This window comes from Lutjanus erythropterus, chromosome 3 (genome assembly GCF_056507025.1).
Source record: "Lutjanus erythropterus isolate fLutEry1 chromosome 3, fLutEry1.hap2, whole genome shotgun sequence".
Classification (NCBI taxonomy): domain Eukaryota; kingdom Metazoa; phylum Chordata; class Actinopteri; order Lutjaniformes; family Lutjanidae; genus Lutjanus; species Lutjanus erythropterus.
In genome coordinates, this window is record NC_139319.1 from 25,985,361 (window position 1) to 26,008,475 (window position 23,115).

The 23,115-nt window shown below is 37.9% G+C and overlaps 1 protein-coding gene and 1 long non-coding RNA gene across 2 annotated transcripts; both read right to left on the reverse strand.

Annotated features, from left to right (window-relative positions):
- Nucleotides 1-6,785: 6,785 nt before the first annotated feature.
- On the reverse strand, nt 6,786-12,495 carry LOC146330125 (uncharacterized). Its single transcript, XR_014769848.1, has 3 exons — nt 12,393-12,495; nt 10,871-10,971; nt 6,786-7,111 (listed from the first exon to the last, which is right to left on the reverse strand). It is a non-coding gene; the product is annotated as an uncharacterized LOC146330125 (long non-coding RNA).
- A 709-nt stretch (nt 12,496-13,204) lies between these two features.
- On the reverse strand, nt 13,205-14,985 carry LOC146330126 (titin-like). Its single transcript, XM_084715613.1, has 3 exons — nt 14,910-14,985; nt 14,488-14,826; nt 13,205-13,588 (listed from the first exon to the last, which is right to left on the reverse strand). The coding sequence occupies exons 1-3, from the start codon at nt 14,983-14,985 to the stop codon at nt 13,257-13,259; spliced, it is 747 nt and encodes a 248-aa protein (XP_084571739.1). The 3' UTR covers nt 13,205-13,256.
- Nucleotides 14,986-23,115: the final 8,130 nt, after the last annotated feature.

Genomic DNA, 23,115 nt, shown 5'->3' on the forward strand with positions numbered 1-23,115 from the left:
GATTGTGATGCAAGCGCACGAAGAAGGCGAGGAGGAGGAGGAGGAGGGAGATCCACTGACGCGCCTTTACGCACGGATCCTAATTGGAGATACGTAGTACAGTATTTGGTTCCTCAGTCAAAGGAAAATATTTACTATTAAACAACAATTATACAGTCACAACAATAAAGACGTGATGCTTTGAAATAAAACGGACGCGCTGCAGTAGTGAGAGTAAGAAAAAGTCCATCAACATTGGATGTCTTTATTCTTTCTTTACGTCTATTAGAATATAGGCTGTTTATTCTATTTATCGTGGACAAAATACGTATAAAATGAATTACTCAGCTTACTTGTAAAATGAATTTGGGAAAAAAGTAATCTACTTACTTTGCTTGATTGACTGACTAATATGGTGGGTGGACTTTAAGGGATAGTTCACCCAAAAATTAAAATTTGGTCATTATCTACTATGCCTCATGGGTTGGGTTTAGTTTTGTTTTGTTAGTCCACAAAACACTGCTGGAGTTTCACAGGAAAACAGTGTTTGAGAATCTCTCAAACATTGGAAGTGAGTGGTGACCAGTTTTCAAATGTAAAAAAAAAACCCCACCAGAATAAAAACATAAATTTTCATTTTTGGGTGAACTGTCATTTTAAGAACAAAATGATGGAAACTCCTGCAACTAACAATTATTGTCATAATCAATTAATCTATTGATTATTTTCTAGATAGGTCGATCATCATTTAGTCTATAAAATGTCAAAAACTTGCGAAAATGCTCATGACAATTTCCCAGAGCACAAAGTGGCATCTTCAAATTACTTCTTTTATCCAAACATCTATCCTAAAACCAGACTCTTTATTCACTAGACAGCTAGAGTCAGCAAATGTTATTTTTGGTTGTAATATAAATCTATTATCAAAATTGTTGGCAACTAATTTTCTTTCGCTCTTTGAACTGTTACTGTTACCTAGAATCTGAAAATTAACTAAACATGTGTTTGTAGAGGAGCAGAAGTAAAAAGCAGCAGAAAATGAAAATACTCAAGAACAAATACCTCACAATGTACTTTCCACCACTGGTTATTGGTCTATACTCTTTGTATGTTATGGAAACTTAAACATAATTATCAGCCTTAAGCAGACTCATATTCTGCTCAGATACTTACATAGGTAGACTGGGGGTGGTTGCAACAGGGGATGGTTGCAACAAGTCATATTCCTCAAATCAGAAACATGCTAGAGTGCTGAAGTCATATGTTCAGTTTGACCATCTACCCACCAACAAGACAGGAGACACATTCCACATATGCTGCTGCATTTACTGGAAAACATATATTTTGGAGTTTGGCTGTTAGGGTGGGGACAGTTGCTACATGATGTCCCCAAGCTAAGCAGCCATATCAAAACAGACCACATAACAGTATTTTTTAACACAAACAAGTCATTGTGGAGCAAATAAAAGGATAATTCAACCAAATACAAATGTACATGTTTCATAAAAGTTTGTGGCATTGCAAATTGTTCCATTTTTCCTGTCCCACACTGCAATATATAGAGATTTAATAGCATCTGTAACATCTGATTCAAGGTGGGCCTACATTCTACGCATAAAAGAACAACTGTTATTCAAATGAATATTACCAAAGAAATAAGTAGTACTATAATACTATTGTAAAACAATGCCTATGCCTTTCAGAATTGAGACAAAAAGCAAAGTCAGTGAAATTCAATGTATTTCTAATATGTTGCAACTGTCCTCTGGTAGCGTTACTGTTCCCAGAGTTGGGGTAGGTTGCTCTAGTCCCAATAGTTTCTGTGTAAGTGACAGGAATACAAAAAGTGTTTTAACTAGGGCTGGGCGGTATACCGGTTCGTACCGAAATCCGGTCTTTATTTTCGTTATGATATGAATTTTTCATATACCGCCATACCGGTGAATAGCCCAAACAACGTCTGGAACGTGCGCGGCGGCAACGTGTTCCAGCGGGGACCCATTTCACTGCTGCACACCAACACCACAGGCGTGCTTGCTTGAGCGTGTGCACTAGGGATGTTCCATGGCAACTAATTTCTATGTTGATTAGATGCAGATTTTAATTTAGAATAGTCACTGAGAAAACACAAGGCAGAATTTATTAATTCATAATGTTAAACACTGTCCGAAAAAAATACTGTGTGTATTAAGAGCCATTTGAAGATGTTAATCACAGTCTACAATTGCCAAATCGTACTTTAAATGCCGCTGAAATGTGCGCTACTTCGCACTGTGCAAGACAAACCTTACACTCTTATGCTTCACCTTTTCAGACTGCAGAGGGTCTCAGTGTCTGCAGGTAAAGGACCCAGAGGTAACGTTAGCTGCCAGCCTGACACACAGTGTGGCTAACGTTAGCAGCTAGTAGTAGCAGTAGCAGCATCTCCGCCTGCAGGTTTATGTCTGTGTCTGTGCTTAATGTGGTCACGTTTCTCCAGTCGAGTGAATATATATCAACTTATTCTGTCACAGTCTACATTCATCTGTCCGACTTTGCTGATGTAAACATCCGGTGTTGCCACCGCGATCGGTTCATACGCGCTGGGTGAGAGGAGCTGCCATCTGACAGCGCCGCAGCCCCGACTAGTGCTGTGCGGCAACAGATACCTGACATCATGCATGAACTATTTTAAACGACTAGTATTTCTGGTGCCGACTAGTGTGGGTGGGGACGTTTAATTGTATAGTCGTCCATGTGATGGTAACCATACTTTGAAGGGGTCATGCTTTTACCTGTCTGGACATGAAAAAAACATGATACAATCCTTATGACAGTAAAATGGGCTATTTAAAGATAATCAACTGCAGTAATTCTGTTCTCAGTAGAAGAAAATGTGGGTAAGAACACTGTTGCATGAAAAAAAAAAAAAAAATACCGTCAAATACCGTGAAACCGATATGATTTAAAAAAAAAAAAAAACGTGATATGAAAATTTTGTCATACCGCCCAGCCCTAGTTTTAACCACCCCCAGTCTTCCCCTACTCATCACACAGAATGGTCCATTTCAGAAAATATCTTATAGTATTGGATTACAGTGATGTGTTTGTGTGTTCATCACTTCAATGTTGCAGCTGATAAGTGTGGAGCTCATTTTAACTATAAACTGCAAATTGAATCTGTAAAGCAACTTAAGTCTTTAAATTCTTTAAAGTGGAGAAAAAGTACAATATTTGCCTCTGAGATATAGTAGAGGATAAAAGTAGCAGGAAAAGTACAGGTATCTCAAATTTGTAATTAAGTGGCAGTACTTAAGTACTTTCACTTTGGTACACATACCTGAACAGACTGTCATTCTGATGGGATAAAGACAGGACAGTTACACTCCTGGAGCAAGTACACTGTCATACTGTTCAACAACCAAGTTAACCTTGAATTTAGTGCTCATTATAACTGTGCACACCTGTGACTGAGTGCAATGAAAATCACAGAATGAGCAGCACACCTGTAATGTTGTGACCTGCTTCTTGCTTTAGTGAGGAACAGCAGCAGACTTTACTCATCAGCTCTCTTGGCTCATTTAGTTACCAAAACAATTAAAGTACTTTCTTCTACGCACACCTTAACTTATTTCAGCCTGAAACAAAACTGGGTAACTGTGTGTACAAGTCACACCCGTTTGAATCCAAATCTGGAAGTGATTCTTCTAGAAGCTGCTTGCTGTCCGCAACTGACACGTTGAAGCAGATTGTACGTTGCAGTTACACCACTGTCCAATGCTGCCCTCTTGTGGTCAACAGTGAGACTGCAACATCTCAATGGCACCTGAAGGGACTGTATCCTTTGGGGTTGTAATTAGTTGTGTTATTAGTGATGCACGTGCTTTTTCGGTGAAATGACACGAAAGTTTGTAATTCTACACAGTAATACAGTAGAGAACTATCTGTTCCTCAGTGTTACAAATCCATGTCAAAATTTGCTTTATATTTCCAGAAGTCTTAATACATACTCTATTCATAATATATACATAATCATATACAGTGTTCATTCATTCATTCAAATATAAAATATGCTCATAATTCACAAAAATGACACATGAAAATTTCGAGTGTGGATGTGTCTAAATCTTCTAAATCAGATCCTGTAGATCAGTGGCTTTCAACCTGAATCCCCAAAGGGGATCGCAGGACAATTTCTGTGTGTCATGTGATGGTTGTGGAAATAAAAGTAAAATAACAAATTGTGACAAGCAGCATGGAATGAGAAACAGGAAGCAGTGATGTGAGTTTGGTATTTGTTATACAGTACTTCCTGAACAGTCTCAGGCAGAAGGGTGGAGCAGGGGTCACATACACCACCCTGATATCATAAAAGTTAAGAACCAGTGCTCTAGACAGGAAAATATTTAATGTTATCATTTTATTGTAGAAATGCATTTTAGAACAGGACAGAATACAGCATGCAGAAACACTGGTAACGCTCCTTAGTGTCACTGGAGCAATCATGGCTTGTCATATTATCATAATGCATTCTTTATTGATAGTTTTTGCAGTTTGGATGCAACAGCAAAGTTCAGCATACAAAAACATTATCAGTTTCTGTCCCACTTGTGGTTTTGTGCCCTCCATAGATGGATATGGATGTGTGGCACATTTTCTTTTTCAGCATTACCGGGACTATTTGAAAATGTGGACACATTTGACGTGAATTGTAGCATTCAAGATTTTTTATGGATTATACATGTTGAATTTACATTTGCCTAGAAAAAATGTTGCAAAATGCATTTTTAGTGAAACAGCCGTTATGTAGTGGCTAGGGCTGGGACGATCACCGATTAAATCATATATTGGCGATTGGAAGGTTGCCAGGCGATTTCCTGTTTATCAAAGCGATTTTGAAAAAAAAAACGGCGCTCTACTGTGCATTAAGAGATGTTTCTGGAGGAAATACATGACTGTTAGAGAAGCCCCGTTTACAAACAGACCTACAATCCACATTCTCTCTCCTGTCAGCCAGCCCTGTGACAGTGACAGGGCGCATCTCTTTGATTCGACCCGACACAGCCCGTTTGCTCATGCTTTGGGGTCGTTTAACAGAGTAGGCTAATTGCAAATAAATATTGTTTTAATGTGTAACTACTGAAATGTTCACACAAGGGCTTTCATAAATTCCTACAGTGTTGCGGCACTGCCGCCTTTGCAGGTTAAAAGTTAATGACAGCAACTTGAAGTGAGGAGGAGCAACACGTCTCCGGCTTGTCAGCGCAGCGGTGTCGCTCACTTTTGCATGTGATGCAAAACATTAAAAATAACGTCATTATAACAAAAAGTATAAACCTGCAGTGCTTGAAGTGCTAGCTTGGGGGATCGGGAGTTTTGTGGCTTCAGCAGGATGATGAAGACAAAGGTGCGCAAATAAATTGGTTGTCTGAACATTTTTCACGGACACACATTTGTTGCATATTTTGCAGATAGGCTTTGTTGTGTCCGTCAGCTCACCTCTGGCATCTGGGATAAACCCAAAAAACTCCCAAATTGGAGATGTGGTGTTTTTCTTTGCCACCAAAGCCACAGCAGTGTCAGTGTTGGCAGTGTTGCTGACTGGTAGCGATCAACATAAGACACGTGCCAAGGACACGTGCCGCCCCTGCCCCTTTGCCAATTTAATCGTGTATTGGCAATCTAGAGCAATGACAATCTACAATTTGAAATTTAGAGGCAATCGCACAGCCCGAGTACGGGCTTACAGCAGCCTCACAACAACACAATAAATAACAACACAAGGGAAAATTAAATAAGTACAACAAAAAAGTACAACACATTGGGACACAACCAAACTTTGATGCTTAAATGTTGCTTTGATCACCTTATAAACCCACAATGAGGGGTTACAACCATATCTGATACCTCATTTTTGTCATATGGACCAGGGCTTTTGATACTGCTGGATTGTGTGCAAGCCTCACTGAAAGAGGATGCTGGTGTCCCACTTGGACTGATCAAAGTCTAATAGCTTACTTGTTGCTACTTGATTACAAGGCAAGAACTTTGCAATTTGTGGTAGGGTTGTCGTAGTTTAGTCTTGTGTGAAACCGCTCAGTGAACTACATCTCTGTCTCACACAATATATGTCACCAACACAACCATGGTGGTCCCTTGTAACGTTATCTTACCTGAAGTGTGTTATCCAGTGACTCCTTGTTATTTTATCAGGCAAGAACAAACAAATCTGTTGCACAAAACTGCTGGACGGCAACTTTGTTTTGTAAAAATATCTTTTAAATTGAGAAATATCATGTGTACTGCATGGCACAATTCAAACGGAATCAAAAAATACTCTCTCGCCATTGACTCTAGTTCATGATCCCATGGTGATTCACCAGAGGGGGAGGGGCCTCACCTCTCTATCAGCTTAACAAACATATGACATCAGTGGACTGTGTTTCTCCTCAGCTCTTTTTGTGTGACGGAGACAGTGGCGTAACCAATGGTCGCTACGTTTTCATAGAATCCCACCCTCAAACACTGTTATTATTGTCTGGAGGTTACAAACCACTGCCCAAAGGCTGACACTCAGAAACATCGAAACACAAAAAATAATGAGAACATAAATGCAGGCAGAGTGCAGAGCCTCTGCAGATACAGACAGACTAGAATATACATTGTTTTTTTGTTGTTGTTTTGTTTTGCTTTTTAAATACTGCTTAGTATAAAAGATAGCATAAAATATATGGATACATACACACACACACACACACACACACACACACACACACACACACACACACACACACACACGCACGCACGCACGCACGCACGCACACATAAAACTGATAATGGCAATATTCCAATATTAGAAATCCATATTCTGATGATGACAGTATTACAGTGGGGGAGTTATGTCCAAAAAGAGAAGCATCATCAGTAGTGTGGAAGTGGTTTGGTTACAAAAGATCAGATGTACAATAACCATGGCTCTATGTAAGAAGTGCAAGAAGATTGTGTAATGCTAAAAATTGTACAGGCTCTGTATGGAGCGCCCTAGAGCTCCTTCAGAGTCAAGGTCATTCTTGGTCATATCTTTAGACAAGTAATCCTTTGAGATCTGCTGGACAGATGTTGTTTTGTCTCTGTTTCTATTCCGCCATTTCACCTGTTGGTAGAGAAATATCACTATTATTTGTCAATATAGCATGAAGATGTTCACAGAGATCACAAAATTACATTCATTATAAGCCCTTTTAAGGAAGAAATTAAAAGCTGAATTTTGTACAATTGTTAATTCTTAATTGTTGTTTTTCACAGTTTCGGGCAAGTTACTGAAATGTATTAATAGGTTACAGTTACTTCTCTCAAAAGTAACTGAATTATTTCACCAATTACTGCAAATACAAGTAATTACCTACTTGTGAAAGTAACTTTTGCTTTCTTTTTAAATGTCTACTTCTGTTCTCTTATTAATGCACATGTAGCTGTATAATTCTCATGACAAGAGACAAGAGTTTTATGAATCATTGCACCCATTATTACTGACAGGAGTTATTAACACCCCAAGACACCTGTAGGCAGCAACAACTGACATTCTTAGGTTTAAGCTATACTTCACTGACTATCTGAAAGAATAAGACCTCAGATGTTGTTGGACATACATGTTAATCTGGTGTTGCAAGTAATGAACAGTTTACATTCATAGCTGTATTTTAATGAACTAGATAGATGGAGCTCATTCAGTCCACTTAGAATTGCTTGCCTGACACAAACTCCTAAAAGGTTTTCTAGCCTCTGGGTGTACTTGCACTTCTCTGGGTGCAAGTTCCCACATGGCCCATAGACTTTACATTGTGATGACGACCAGTGGCGGATCTTCCGTGGGGCCCCACCCCGTGATCTGATTGGCCACCCTGTGTGACCCCCCCAATTTTCATTGGAAATTTACATGATTTAATCCGATTTCCGACGCTCCGGAACGCGAATTCGTTGTCCGACTGCAACAGAATGCACCAAAGATGTTTTGACTGGTACCGTGCATTTGGTTTGGATTTGAAGAAGCTTTGAAAATATTTGCCGATGCCGGAGGAGAAGGCGAGCAGTTTTGCACCTTTGCGGTAAGAAGACTATATTAGTTTTAAATTTCATGAAGTTTGGCTAACCCCTGTGCAAACTACTGTTAAAATCTACTTGCCTCCATTTGCATGGAAAATGTTCGTGTCGTTTGAGGAATAAAGAGAAAGAAATTAGGCATGTATTCCTACTATAAATTCATGTCCGAAGCTTGAAGACTTGTGCCTCAAACTGAAAATGTGCTAATTAATGCTATCTTCACAGCTAATAGTGAACATGCCTGTGTTATCTTTAGCTAAACCTTAGCTAAATTAGGTTATCCACGATTTTGTTCTGTTAATTTATTCAACATTTCAGTTTCTTTTCAACTACTTAAATTGAAGTTGAGCATAATTAAATAAATATTATTTTTTTCGTGATATGTTTGACAGACAATGAAACGGAGAGGAGACATTCAGAACTTTTTCATTAAAAAGAAGTCAGTAGGTCAGTGCAGGTCAGACTGACAGCACTGACAGCTACAGACAGGGCCAGGGTCAGCCTGAATGCAGCCAGGGACCATCATGTGTTGTTGAGCCAGAGCAGCAACCATGAACCTCCAGGTGAAAATACGGATATGAGAAAAGTGATGCACTTGTACTTATACCATATAATATTATTTATTTGTTGCTCTGTCATAGTTGGGTGAATTAAATGATTAAATTACCTACTCTAAATGACTAAACTGATGGCACTGAATTCTGAGCAGTTTTTAATTGTCTTTGCTAAATGTCTCCAATTAATGCCACATTGTAAAATTTTATTTTTTTTTAATATAACATTGGTTAAAGAGGTATGAACTCTGTTTCAATCCATACCTTTAGGTGCACCAGTGGAGGAGCCGGATACTTCTGACCTTGATGACTGTTCAGAATCGGATGGCAGCAGCAGCAGACATGTACCAGCCCTGCCTATATTTGCTATACCTAAAGGTCCCCAAGGTGATTATTCAACACAAAATGTAATTAATGCACCATTTAGCAGCATCGCAAAATACAGTTTTGAAGTGTTTTTACCTCTAAAAAAGAGAACTTTGAAATTGCACTATGAAAATGTACTGATGCTTATTCTGATTAAGACTGATTACTGTGCACAACACTAAAATGCTTAAGGACCAGAGCTGAGCACCAGGTACTTATTAAGAGTAAATAATATTGCTCACTGTGAAAGTATATTGAGAGCTGCTTTTTCTGATTTCTATGCAGAACACTATGATGTTTACTGAGCTGTGCACTAATAAATGATTTAAGAATATGGAGTATTGTTACTGTTTATTATTGTTCTCAGGTTTACTATAAAATGTATAGAGTGCTGCTTATTGTATTTTGTTTTATTATTATGTTAAAACTTACATTACTGCACAGAACATTTAAGATTATTTTATTACAGGTGAAGGATAAAGATTATTGTTCACTGTGATGTATTGGGTAGTACTCATTTTGATTAAGACTGATTAGTATACAGAACCCTATGATGTTTGTGGTATACAGCTGAGAACTGGTTGCTAAAAGTACAGAATATTATTTCTTATTTTATGTGTGATAATTGGCAGTAAACATTCTAAGAAGTAAAAATTGACAGGGTTGTAAATAGTGTTGTTCTTGCACAATATTTGTCACTTAATTGTCCTTAGGATACTATTGTTGAGCTTACCAGTTTTACATAACAGGCAGATGTTGCAGATGATGATGTTGTTGTAATTCACATAAACAAGGAAACATGTCCACCATAATTTTAATGTTAAGTCCAAAATGAAAAGGTCATATACACCTTTCCTATTGGGTTAAAGAGCCAATAAAAACATGAAAAATACTTTGTAAAAGCGAGAGGTCGGTAGCAGCTTTCATGTTTTCTTATAACTTTTCGGTGCCCCCCCCAAAAAAATATCTGCCCCCCCACTAAAATTAACCTGGATCCGCCCCTGATGACGACACAGATTTTTAGATCGTTTATCTCAGCTTGAGTTAAGTTTCGCAAACATAAAACTTCCATGGATCAAATATTCATACTAAAAAGAGTCATAATTGACCTTGTTTCCAGTTGTAGGTGTTCTGTCACACATCCCTTTTATAATGGAGCCTTATTAAGAAATGCTTTTTGGGCCACAGTGGAGTTTTTCACTGCCATGCCACAAACAGCCACTGGGAAAAGATTGGAAGCAAGGCTAAGTGGCAATGCCCTGTCTGGTTTCATATATAACATCTATGTTTATATTATACAATGACGAAAAGCAAGCTGTCATTGCATGAACTGTCATGTGCCACTGTAAGGTCAGGTAATGTTAGATTATGACGGGCTATGTTTGTCTGATATGTCTGCACTCCTCTACAGTTGTCCACTATTTTCAGGTAAGAAAAAAGAAACGAGTAACAAGCCCATTTAAAGTTAAGTAATTTTAATTGTGTTTTTAATTGGAAAAAGCAATTAGTTACACATCTATAATCAGTGAAAAGGAACCAACTAAAGGTCATCAGCCCTATAACTGCCCACTGGCAACACTAGTTTTCCTCTAGGAGAAAGCAGAGTCATTGAGAGTGCTTCTCCAGTGATCTTTTAGTGATTTTCTACAATGATTTTTCCATGAAAGTGCAGTAACTGCATGGATGAGTAAAAGGTGAGTAAAGCGGGTAAAGGTAAGAATGTGTAATCAGTATTTCTATATAGTCTGCATGTGAGCAGAAGATGTCAGTGGGGCAAACTTTTTATGTACAGCAGTTACGTTGTTTGATAGAATGCATCATGATAGACTGATAAAGCTGGCAGAGCTACTTTAAGTTCAGGGACAAAGAGGTGTGTGGACGTCAGAACTCACCCCCAGGACGATCAACAGGATGGCCGTCATGGTTATCAGCGTACTGACGACGGAGATGATGATGATGATGATTGGGTTGTTGTTGTCATAGGGCTTTGGGTCTTAATGATATGACAAAAAAGCAAACATGGGTTACACCAAATAAAATGAAGTTAATTAGTTAACTTAGCTTCAGGAGCAGGGTCACACCTCAACCACACCTCTAATCATCTGACAAGCTTACTTATACCTGACTAACCCATGCAGCCCTGTTTGTCTCAGATCTCTTGACCCACCCTTTCTCCTCTTCTTCATCATCTCCCCTTCTCATTTCATCCCCTCTGATTCCATCTAGCGCACATCTCTCCCATGTCTCATTCTAGGTAAAGTCTGGGGATCCATAACCAGCTCAGGCGAAAAACACTCACTCTGCCCAACATTCAGCGTACCCTCCAGACCAGTCTGGCTGACAACATCCTCCATCCATCTTCACCCCTCCATCCATCTTCACCCCTCCCCTCCTACATTCATTCACCATCGACTTCCTATCCCTCTAAATGTTCATTAAAATCCTTAACTGCAATTTTTTGTGGTGTGATCCTTGCTAGTGAAATGTACAATCTTCAATCTTGCTTTCTGTAGCATTCCATCTAATGTTAGCATTTAACAGTATTTTTTAACTTTAAAATTTGCAAAATGACAAAAATTCTCCATGGACCTGATGCAGAGGACCTCCAAAACTAAAAGAAGGAAGATATCATCTTTGTGTGTTGATAGACAAGCTCATTCGATGGCTCTAAATAAGTGACAGATGTGGTCCCCTGGGGGCAGATCACTGAGATCTATTCAATATTCAGAGCTTTGAACTAATGAAAGAAATAATACCATGATGTAAAAGTACTATATTACAAATAAAAGTCTTGCATATGAATATTTTACTGTGTCAAAAGCATCATCAGCAAAATGTATTTAATTAACGCTAATGTCTTCTTTGGATCCTGGAGACCTGGGTTCCTATTTAAAAGCATGCTATGAAGGATTTTCCTAAAAAACAAAAAAAAAAACATCCACTGACTCCATAAAAAGAATCCCTCTAAATCATCATTTATGACCCACAGGAAGTGTGAGGTGGTGTCTGTACCTGCACTGACCCTGCCCTCTGTTTAATTTATTATTAAGATGTGGGATTGTCAGTAGGTTTACATATGTGGTTTGTTATAGCAATGTAGTCTATAAGGCTAATTTATGGGAGCCCAATATTATATTTTTTCATGGGGTTCAAAATCCCTGGCAGCATCCCTGATTGTGAGAACTCATTTGGAAAAGGTTTTAATGTAACAGACATTCATTAACATGTTGGAGTCCCTTTGACAGAGGTCTGACAGCATTTTCTAGTTTTTAGTTTTATTATTTTGTAAGAAAGTGAAAACATTAAATAACAATAAGGTAACTAGGCCTAATTAAATTTTGTTTATTGAATTTGAATGTCCAGACCCCACAGTGGCTGCTTTGAAAATGATGACCTCTGACCTAAAACACATACCTTTGTGTGAAGATGTGTTTCGCCAATGTGGGTCTGGATCAACGGAGGATGCAAAGAAAAAAATGGAAAGCAAAAATTATTAAGCTGTTAATATCAATTAAATGACACCAGAAGAGTCTTACAAAATTAAAATTATCTTTAACTTTAGCGATCCTAAATCAAGATTGTTTATGTAACTGAAGTAACAGTCATGTTGCTTCAAACACTGATACTGATACTGTGAATTGTAAATACCAATGTGATAGTCCAGGATAGTCAATTATTTCTGTGTGTAACTGGCATGTATAAATATTCACAGAAATAGAAACAACTTCACTCATTGTTCAGCTTTAAGATAAGTTGGTTGGAACTAGTTTTGAAGATAAATTCCTTTCTCAAACTGGTCGTCTCTCTGCGCCAAACAGGTGTAAAAATGCCTCAGTGGTCAACCATGGCTGAAGGTTCTCAACTGTGACTTAAAGACACTAACCTTGGACTACACAAAGCAATATGAAAACAAGATGGCGGGCATGCAGCACCAGGACTGAACTACAGATACAGATCAGCTAATGATACATGACCTTTCACTGTACATGGCAGCTGTGAAACCCCCCCCCCCCCCCCAAAGCCAACATGCTCCTAACACTTTTATTTTCACTCTTTGGTTTCTGTCAGAAAATTAAGTCCTCTACAACCTCCTGTACCAACCATAAAATACATGCTACAGCTGGCTTGTAGTTCAGGTTCCTCTCTGTTGAGCAATCCTAAACGTAAGTGTGTTTAGAAGTGACATCCATGTTATTTCTAATTTCAGCTTGCATGTAACTGTGGCAGAAATTACTGTGTGATATTTCTTTGTGTGAAGCAGGATTAAGCAAAAAGGTTTTAGAAAAAACATATACCTCTATGTTCTGGAGAGTCTTTTATCAGAAATGTGACCTCATCCTCTTTTCCCCCGCTGACATTGTACACTATGCATGTATACTGGGAGAAGATGGATCCTTGCAGCAAAGTCAGCTTGCTAGTGAGCTGAAACAGATCTTTGTCTGTCTGCTTCACCTCCATTTCAGCGCTCCTTGACCACTCCCCGCCGTCATGATCAAACCAACGAAGTGTACCTGCTGGATAGCCTCCATCAGATTCACACACCAGGGTACCTTCTGTATTCTGATCAATTGTCTCAAGGATGGCTTTTATAGTTGGTGCATTGTATTTGGCTGCAAAGAGAAAATGGAAAACAAACACGATCATTACGCTGAACATTGCACCATGACGTCAATCAAATGACACCAATAAAGTATTGCAGAATTACTTAGTGATCAGGATATTTGACAAGTACTTTTAAGTACAACATGTCATAAGCAAGATAAATAATGAGAAAACGGGCCAAAATACAGTTTTACTGCCACTGTTACTCCCTGAAGTATTAATAAAAAAACAAAACAAAATGTGAGTTGTATTTTTGGACAACTTTATAAAACATCCTGCTAATGAATAAAGTCAACAGATCAAACAAAGACAGGGAGAAAGAAACCGGGGAGACGGGGCGCAGCAAGCCCCAGAGATCCAAGTGCAAATACTGTATTGTACTACTGTACTGAAAAAAATACTACCATACAGTATCTGTGCTTGAGTATTTATTTTTCTGACAACTTTTTACTTTTCTCCCCTACATGTTAACACAAATATCTGTATTTTCTACTTTTTACATTGGGGAAAAAAACAGGCTCAGTACTATAGTTTTAATGCATTTGAGGAGAATTCTTATTTTTTATTTAGAATCATTGCACGCCACCTTCCCAGCATCAAGACTGATTTCACCACCAAATCAAGATTGTTTATGTAACTGAACTTACAGTCATGTTGCTTCAAACACTGATACTGATACTGTGTATTGTAAATACCAATGTGATAGGCCAGGATAGTCAATTATTTCTGTGTGTAACTGGCATGTATAAATATTCACAGAAATTAAAACAACTTCACTCATTGTTCAGCTTTAAGGTGAGTTGGTTGGAACTAGTTTTGAAGATAAATTCCCGTCTCAAACTGGTCGTCTCTGTGCCAAACAGGTGTCAAAATGCCTCAGTGGTCAACCATGGCTGAAGGTTCTCACCTGTGACTTTAAGACTGATGTCGGTGGAGGCAGAACCAATGTTTGTCAGCACCGCACATGTATAAACCCCCTCGTCATGTACAGCAGTGTTGGTGATGAGCAAGTATACATTCATGTTCTTGTCGTTCCAGGACGGCTCAGCAAAGGAATAGCCTGACGCCATTTTGGTGTTCCCTCTGTGAAAAACCACCAAGGGCTCCTCAACTCCCACTTTCTTCCAAGTCACCACCTGGAATTGTGGGTTTGTTGCCTCTTGAGTGGCTCTGACAACACACTCCAGCAGTGACTTATGGCCATACTGTCCCGTGTTTTCAGTCTTGCATTGCACTGTTACAAAAGCTGTAGGAGGAAATGTGTTCTTTAATGACAAGTTACATCAGTAGCAAGCAGCATTTTATACATTTACACTCTCACATTATGGCAGAACTTACCTTTATTTGCAGTGATATAACTGACAGTGACGATAAAAAGAGGGATACCAATGGAGACCATGTTCATTTACCTGAAATTACAGTAAAAATGAACAATTCAATTAATGAAAATTCTGAGTTTGTTATGATGATTAGTCACACTGATGGAACATTCCTATCATAGTTATATCATGTTGGAGATGATGTGAATATGTCTGAGTGAGGATGATTCTGCTGCAGCTGAAATTGTATAGTATCAACTGCAACCACTATGATATGATAAATGATTGTTCACTGATCCATGTCTTATACAAATTATACAATAATTACTACAGTAATGTGTGGTAAAAGTTTCCGTGCAGGAGGACGGGTTGATAACTTGACAGCTGCCTTCATGTCCACAGAGTCACAGTGTTATAAATAAGGACAATGTATAGATTTTATTCTGAGCTAAGGATCCATGATGTCACAGACTGCTGCCTTTGTCCTTACAGTACATTTGTGTAGTGCAGTTTTAGCTTTATTCTTTCAGCTGCACCAGAACACAGGACACAGGAATCCATCTTGTCAGACTCCTAGCTATCTGTTTGTGTCCACAACAGAGGTGGTTCAAGCCAATCAGTGTCCTAGGAGGGACTACTGGCAGCTACAGGCATGGCTTTAGGTGTGCTGGATGCTAGAAGCATCCATAGAAACAACTTGTTTTGAACAAACAATGGCAGAGATGCAATCAGTTATATCAGAACTGGAGAGTATTTCTTCATTCAAAGAAGATATAAGCTTTTATCAGTGGAAAAGATGTTTTCACTCTTCTTCCAGCTAGCTTCAGTGAAAGTGAGTTGATCTGATTGGCTGAAGTTAGCCTGTGTGTGTTAGCCTGACATTAAATAGACAAGGGATTAACAAGGTAGCCCTTGGGGATAACTCGGTAGATATCAGCAAAAGGGGATTACATGTTAAAAAGAGAGCTCTGGATTGAAAACCATAGTGGTGCCCTGCCTAACAAACTTGGTAAACCTAAGCCCCCTCTACTGCAGCTTCTTACAGTTAAGTCTGGGACAGTGGTCATCCCAAAAAAATCTTACATAGCTCATGAAATTGCTTGAAATATGATCTCTAGGGATATAACATCTTAAGGGGAGGTGTAACTACACCGGTCCAAGAAATAATGGCCACGAATCATACTGATGTCTTTTAAAAGTTTTAATTTCCATCCTCCGTAGACACCGTGAAAACTATAAAATAAAACATATAAAAACAGCATTTAAAAAACAAATAATTATAATTGAAAGTCTCTCAAAGTCTATTAATAAATGTCCAGGCAGGCTCAAAAGTAGACCTTCATATGAACATCACATCATAGACGGGTCCCTGCAAGCTAGCACAACAACAGAAAGGTTGTTCTTTAAAAGGTCACACACGTTAAACATACAAAACAAATAAATTTAAGAATAAATACCGTGTGCGCCTCTTGGACCATGCAGATTGTAGTTTTTTTGGGTCGCGTGTAATCTCCCTTCATTTTTCCTCTCTCTGCTCTGCAGCCATGGTTGCGCTCTGCTCTGTAGCCATGAGGCATTCCCCCAACCCATAATGCCATGGGCGCGACCTCTGACCTCTATTACGCGACCATTTCTCTTAACCAAATAAATGTACATAAACAACAATACATTTTAAATACATTTTAACTATTTTGAATAAAAATATAAATGAAATTGTTTTCTTTTTAAAAAATGTAAAATAAACAAACTCAATTGTCTCTCAGACAGTTACAGGAGGGCTTATGATTTCATTCACTTTATTTTATCGAGATCCACCTGTCATCTAAGTGTGCAAAGAGCTAGGGTAGATATACCAATCCAAACCTACCTGCAGAGGTGCATTCACCTGCTTAACGTAATTAAAATAATTAAACAGATATATATTAAAATAAATATTCACCAGTTGCAAATTTAAAAAATTAAATAAAATTCACACTATGGGATGGGACCCAGTAAACAAAAACATGACGGGATCCTGCTAATTTCACATCCCTAATCATCAATACTCAGATGCAGTGAATGTCTATATGACATGAATGTAAAATTAATAAAGATACACATCCTACCAGTGTGGCCAATATTTTTATAGTTGTTATGAATTTAGAATAAACTTACAGCATACACCACATCTTAGATCCAAACAAAGGGCCAACCCAAAGATACAGCTAAAAGTTGGCATAATATTCCAACCAAACTCCACAACCAAATTAGTCATTTTACCTCACAGAACCTGGAAGCTGTTGCCTCGATCTGTTAGATGGTTTGTTTTATGTGACTTTGGTGAATCCGAACAATCCTTTTAAAACACAAAATTCACGCAGTAACACAAATTAACAGATCAAGGCAGCAACAGACCAGCAACTCCAAACTCCAGTGGTCTGTGACTTAACATGACTGATGCAGTAAATTGCTTATCTTTAACACTAGTACTCCTTTCTGCTTCTCCAAACTGGGGTCACGCTGACCAGCAATTCCTTTAATTAATATATTGATAAGAACCACGTACCCCACTTCAAATAATCTGTACTATCCCTTTAACATCTTGGTCAGTTTTGTGGGGAACACCAAGTTGCTGCACATCCCTGTTGAAGATCAGTTTACTTTGTGTTGTAACACGTTCACATAAAGAAAAATATAGTGTCATGTGGCACAGCCTGACTACACCAACAATCTGAAAATATGTTGTATTGATTGTGTTTTTTAGTCTTAAAAATATCATCAGCAGTAATGACAATGATTTGTGCAGTACATGACACATTACACATCGCCTCCCTGCATAACAACTATATTTCATCTCTTCTATTCGTGGTGTTAAGACAGACTTCCCAAACTGCCTCAACATGTAAAAACATGCTCACATCTCAAACTTCATAACACACACGTCAACTTACCGTAGACGCCCCTCTGCAAGAAAATCACAACATTTGTCGGTAGAAGGCCTGTTGAACTATGTCCTGTTGTTCCAGTATTGTTCCTGGGACGCGAATAATCTGAAAAGGATGTGAACCGATTTGTTACTGTTTCCGGTGCTTCTCCACAAATTCCTGCGCAACAGGGTGCAAAGCCCTTTTAGAGACGTTTTCTCTCGTTTAGCGGGTTTGCCACGGGTCTGTCCCGATCAACAGCAACGTAAACACTACTGTAAAAGTGGAAGGAATGCTTAACCGCGAGGATATGAGAGAGATCCGAGGAAGAGACGCGAGGACGGAGGAGAGGAACTGAAAAATCAGGTTCGGGAACTGCGGAACTGCGCCTCCTGGAGAGCAGACGAAATCGGCCGCAGCACGAGCTGGAGACAAAAAGCTGCAGTCAAGTCGGACAGTTTCCAGCAGACTTCAGAGAAAATACGGTTCTTTTGATAAGTCGTATATTTTTAAAAAATGTTATTGTCAGCCACAGTATATCTTGTTGACAGATTTAAACTTCATTGCACAATATCAAAGTAATATATCCAGCATTTAATATTACAATTATACAGAAAATTTGTATTTTATACATTGTAAAGTATAATTGAATCAATTTATTGGTGTGTGGAGCCCAATAACCCAAAGGAAGCAAAAGGACAAGAGCCTGTGTTTTAAATGGGGATCGTGTTGAGTCAGTGATGTGAGCCTTGTGTTTTTAAACAATGCTGGAAACCTGCAGTTTTAAAGAATCAACTGGCGTGTGAGCTTCAGATATGAAACTAAGACTGTTTTCAGGTGAAGTAGCTGTTTTAAATGCATGTGTTTGAAACTTCATTGATCCCATGATGTGATGTTTTCAAGTTATTAAATTATTCTCATTTGAAATGTACAAAAACATATTTTGATTTTCTTAAAAATCAACGATATACAAGTTTAAACAGAAACATTTATATAATTTCAGTAGTTAGACCAACACAATCCATAATTTATCCTGATTATTTCTGCTTAATATCTACTAAAATATCAATATCTACATGTATTTTTTCAAATTATGTTGTTTTCCTAAGCCACCTTTTGTTTGCATTAATTCATTGATTAGATCACATTATTTGTGCTGAAAGCCAAATATTGTTGTGGCTCAAAGATTTCCTTTATTTCTTTTCCTAACAGTTGCTAAAGTTGCTACTTTCAATAACATGTTTGCTTACTTAGGCTATTTATTTACTTGCACTACTGTTATTTGCACAATAATATACACACAGCTGTTTATGAATGTGTGTCCAGTATACTGTGAATAAAAAAAGACAAACTGCTGCTTTGTGTGATGCCACAACTCTTTGGAATGAAATGATCTTATTATAAAGTATTAGACGCTGACACTAGATGGTGCATTATGTTGCATCTCATCATGTAACTGTGTTTTATTTTATTATCTGTAGATCCCTGTACATGACACTACACAGTAAGGATGTCACAGCAGGTATTTTTCTGTGATTAGTCATTAAAAAGTGTGTGACACTGATTCAAAAGTAATCATCTCTGAATCATCACTGTACCAGACACCTTCTCATCCTGTTTCTATCTGTTTGTGTCATTTTTCAGAATATGTGGTGATTTACAGTCTAATAATACTAATAATGCTTATAATCACATTTCTTCATGAGCTATTTGTGACACCAGAAGACATAAGTTTTCATGTCAAAATCATTAAAGTGCTGCAGAAACTTCTGTTATTCTGGTTTCCCTGCATGGGTCCTAAAGATGCAGGATGACAGGAGCTGGACAGGAGATCAAATAGTACAAGATAGTAGTTTAGTATATAAGAAAGAATTGGATAAGAGCAACAGTAGTGCGGCCTGTTAGAGCGGTGTAGGTGTTAGGAAATCAGTGTGTAGATCTGGAGTCATTTAAGATTAAGAAAAGGACCAAGAATGCTGATAATATAACTATATAGAGCTAAGTATAAAGACAGTCTTCAGATTTTTACAGATGGATCAAAGGATCCACAAACAGATGCAACAGGGGCTGTGGTTGCTGTGCCAAGTTATCAAGTAGGATTAAAGAAGAGAATGTCTGTCTGAGTATATATGCTGTTGAATTTTATGCCGTGTTAATTGAGCAGGTCAGCTGCAGGAATATATTAATATACAGTAATTCTATGTCAGCTCTTACGAATATTAAAACTGAGACAGCCAGAAATCATCAGGATCTGTTGTATGAAGTGTTATTTAGTAATTCAAGAATGGTTAGACAAGGGGAAACTATCATATTCATGTGTGTCTCAGCACATTTAGGTATTCGAGGAAATGAGAGAGCAGACAAAATGGCAAAAGAAGGAGTCGAAAAAGAACCATAGAAGTCAGTGTGAAATGACCAACATCAGAGGCGAAAGTCATAGTGTGGAGAAAGGTAAATCAACAGTGCCAGCATTGTTGGGTTAATGCAACAAAAGGCGGAAACATTCAGCTAGTTTTTTTCATCAGTGCGCCAAGGCTGAAAGAGTAGTACATATACTCATATCCTGCAGGACATTTTACACAAGAAAGACAAGAAATGATGACACAACTATAGAAAAAAGAATGGGTAGAGGACAAAAATATAATAGAGTGTGGGGACAGTGCCCTGGGAAGGAAGTGGTTGTTTTTTCTTTAATGATGACTAGACTGGAAAAACAACATAACATAAACCGTAAAGAAGAAGAAGAAGAAGTGTGCTTGCATACACAACAGCATGTTCAACACATCACACACTGTGTCTAAATAAATGTTTTGCTACATTTTGTCAGGGCTGGTTCTTTTTTACTTTCACTTTCATTGGGTGTGTTTTAATGCCAATACTAAGGCAACATTAAGCACAAAGCTGTACTGTGTGGCTGAAAATTTAATCATGGTTTCCATGATGACAGGCCATCATGGCTGAATGAATTAAGTGAAATAATTTACTGATACTGTGCAGTAACAGAGTGCATGTGTGTCTCACTGCAGGAGCTGTTCTGTTCTTCACAAGGGGTATCTTCCAGATGATGTAGTGAGCCTGTGTTCAAAACCTCAGTCTGACACATCTTACACATCAGTGATGCACCTTAGATATATCTCAGAATCAAAGAATCCCCTCTAATCTTTTTTCTAATTTTAATATGCAAGTAACATAAATGGATCTGTTAAAAAAAATATTCTCACTGAAACTCTGACACTCCTGTCAGCACATGCTACTGCCAAGAAGAATACATCCAGATTGTTTTGGTGTGAGTTGCAGAGTTCTGGAGATACTGGTCTTACAAGATGTCTGCCTTCGCTCAAATGTAATGGCACTTGAAGTGAGGTGCTCAAAGTGGCAAAAAAAAACAAACAAAAACAGATTCATAAAAATGCACACCAGCGCCTCCTCTAGCTGACAGAAAGTAGTTCTGGTCGATTCTACTGCAGAAAGAATGTAGTTCCTACATGAAACTGCTCACAGTGAAATCTGTGGATTATCATGACTAACCGGGTCATGATTTCCTGAAAGAGACACTGATATTGAATTTTTCAAATTGATTTTTTTTTAGCTGCTGTGAACACTACAAGTCAAGTCAAAGCCATTTAGTTCAATCATATTTGGCAGCCAACCCTAACTCAATCTAGATACATACATAGCACAAGAGGTAAGAGAAAAAATATGATATGTATTTTTTGATTTTGGGGTGAACTGTTCCTTTAAGTTGTGATAAAAAATAGTTTTTCAACAGGTGTGGCAGAAATTCACTGCTACTAACAAGTCAGAGCCGTCAAATAACCACAGAATACAGCTTTGTACAAAGTACAGTAGCTAATCTTGGTACAAATAGCAATGAAACAATTTATAAAATTTGAAGGGGAAGGACTACACTTCCCTCCAAGACACCAAACATGTTCCAATATGAAAGATTATCCTCTTCAAATAATTAAACACAGCCTTTTAGATTCTAGCTGAAGGCACATAAATTGAACACGGGATGCTGCCTCCCTCTATTGGAGGCACTGTGATTCACACTTATTTGTCAGGTCTGCAACCTGAGGCTCCAGAGCCACATGTGACTCTTTAGCTTCTCTCTAGTGGCTCCCTGTGGCTCTGGCAAAAAATTACATGGAAATGAATAACATTATATATATTTTTTAAATATTTTGCATGTTTCATTGTTGTAGGTCGATGAAAAAGTTGAGACAGCTCAAACTTTCAAGCCAACATACTACATACATCCGTTTTAAGTCAAATTCTTCAGTTTGAAAAGGTTTTACCAACTACTGATCTTTTGTTCAGATAATTTACTTTTCTGCTTTAGATAAATTTAAATATTTGAATTTTAATTTTATTAACTTTTACTATAAATTTATCTAAGGAAGAATAGTAAATTATCTCAACTAAAGGTCAGCAGAAAGTTTGTAAATGTTGGGCACAAAACTCAAAAATCTATTGCAGTATGTTGTACACCAAATTTCAAAAAAGTGTTAATATTTCATCAACTAACATATGCATCAAAGACTGTGTCTATGGTTCGGTGTCTTTTCCTCTAAATTGTGATGGTGACTTGTCTTCTTGAATCTCATAAGCTATGACTGCCAAAAAAAGTCTACAGGGAAAAGAGAGAATTTAATAGTTGCGGCTCCAGACAGATTTTTTCCATTTTTTGGCCAAAAATGGCTCTTTTGTTCATAAAGGTTGCAGACCCCTGGACTAGACAGTTCATTCAAATTGGGCAAAACACACAGGCGTGATGTCACCACTCAGAGTAAAAACTATTCAGCCATCCTGCACAGGTTGTGGTTTGAAGACCCTCAGATGTTTCCGCTCCACATTTTTAAAATGCACGCATGTGGTAAGTGTAAAGAAGTAGTGAGGCGCTTAACTGAAGTGAAGTGTAACCAGCTGGATGGTGCTGTGAATATTACATGAATTATGGTATACTATAATACGGTATAGTATAGTATTAGTGGTGTATTTTATAGTATTATTAGACTATAGTGTATTATTTTAGTAATACTATTATAGACAGGGGGAGGCTGCTGTATCAAAGCCAAGCACATTTTTAAATTAATTTAATCCTCCTTTGGTTGATCTGAAAAATGAGCTGGTCATTTACTAGTATTTATAATATGGTTATATAAATTTAGCTAAAAAACAAACAAACAGTGTGTTTTTATAAATAAGAAAAAAAAACAAAGAATCAAGTCTGAAGCAGGATGACAGTGGTTAAAAGCAGACTGAAACCTGGAAACAGGTGGTTTTGAACTGAGGTCAGGATGTACGCTCTAA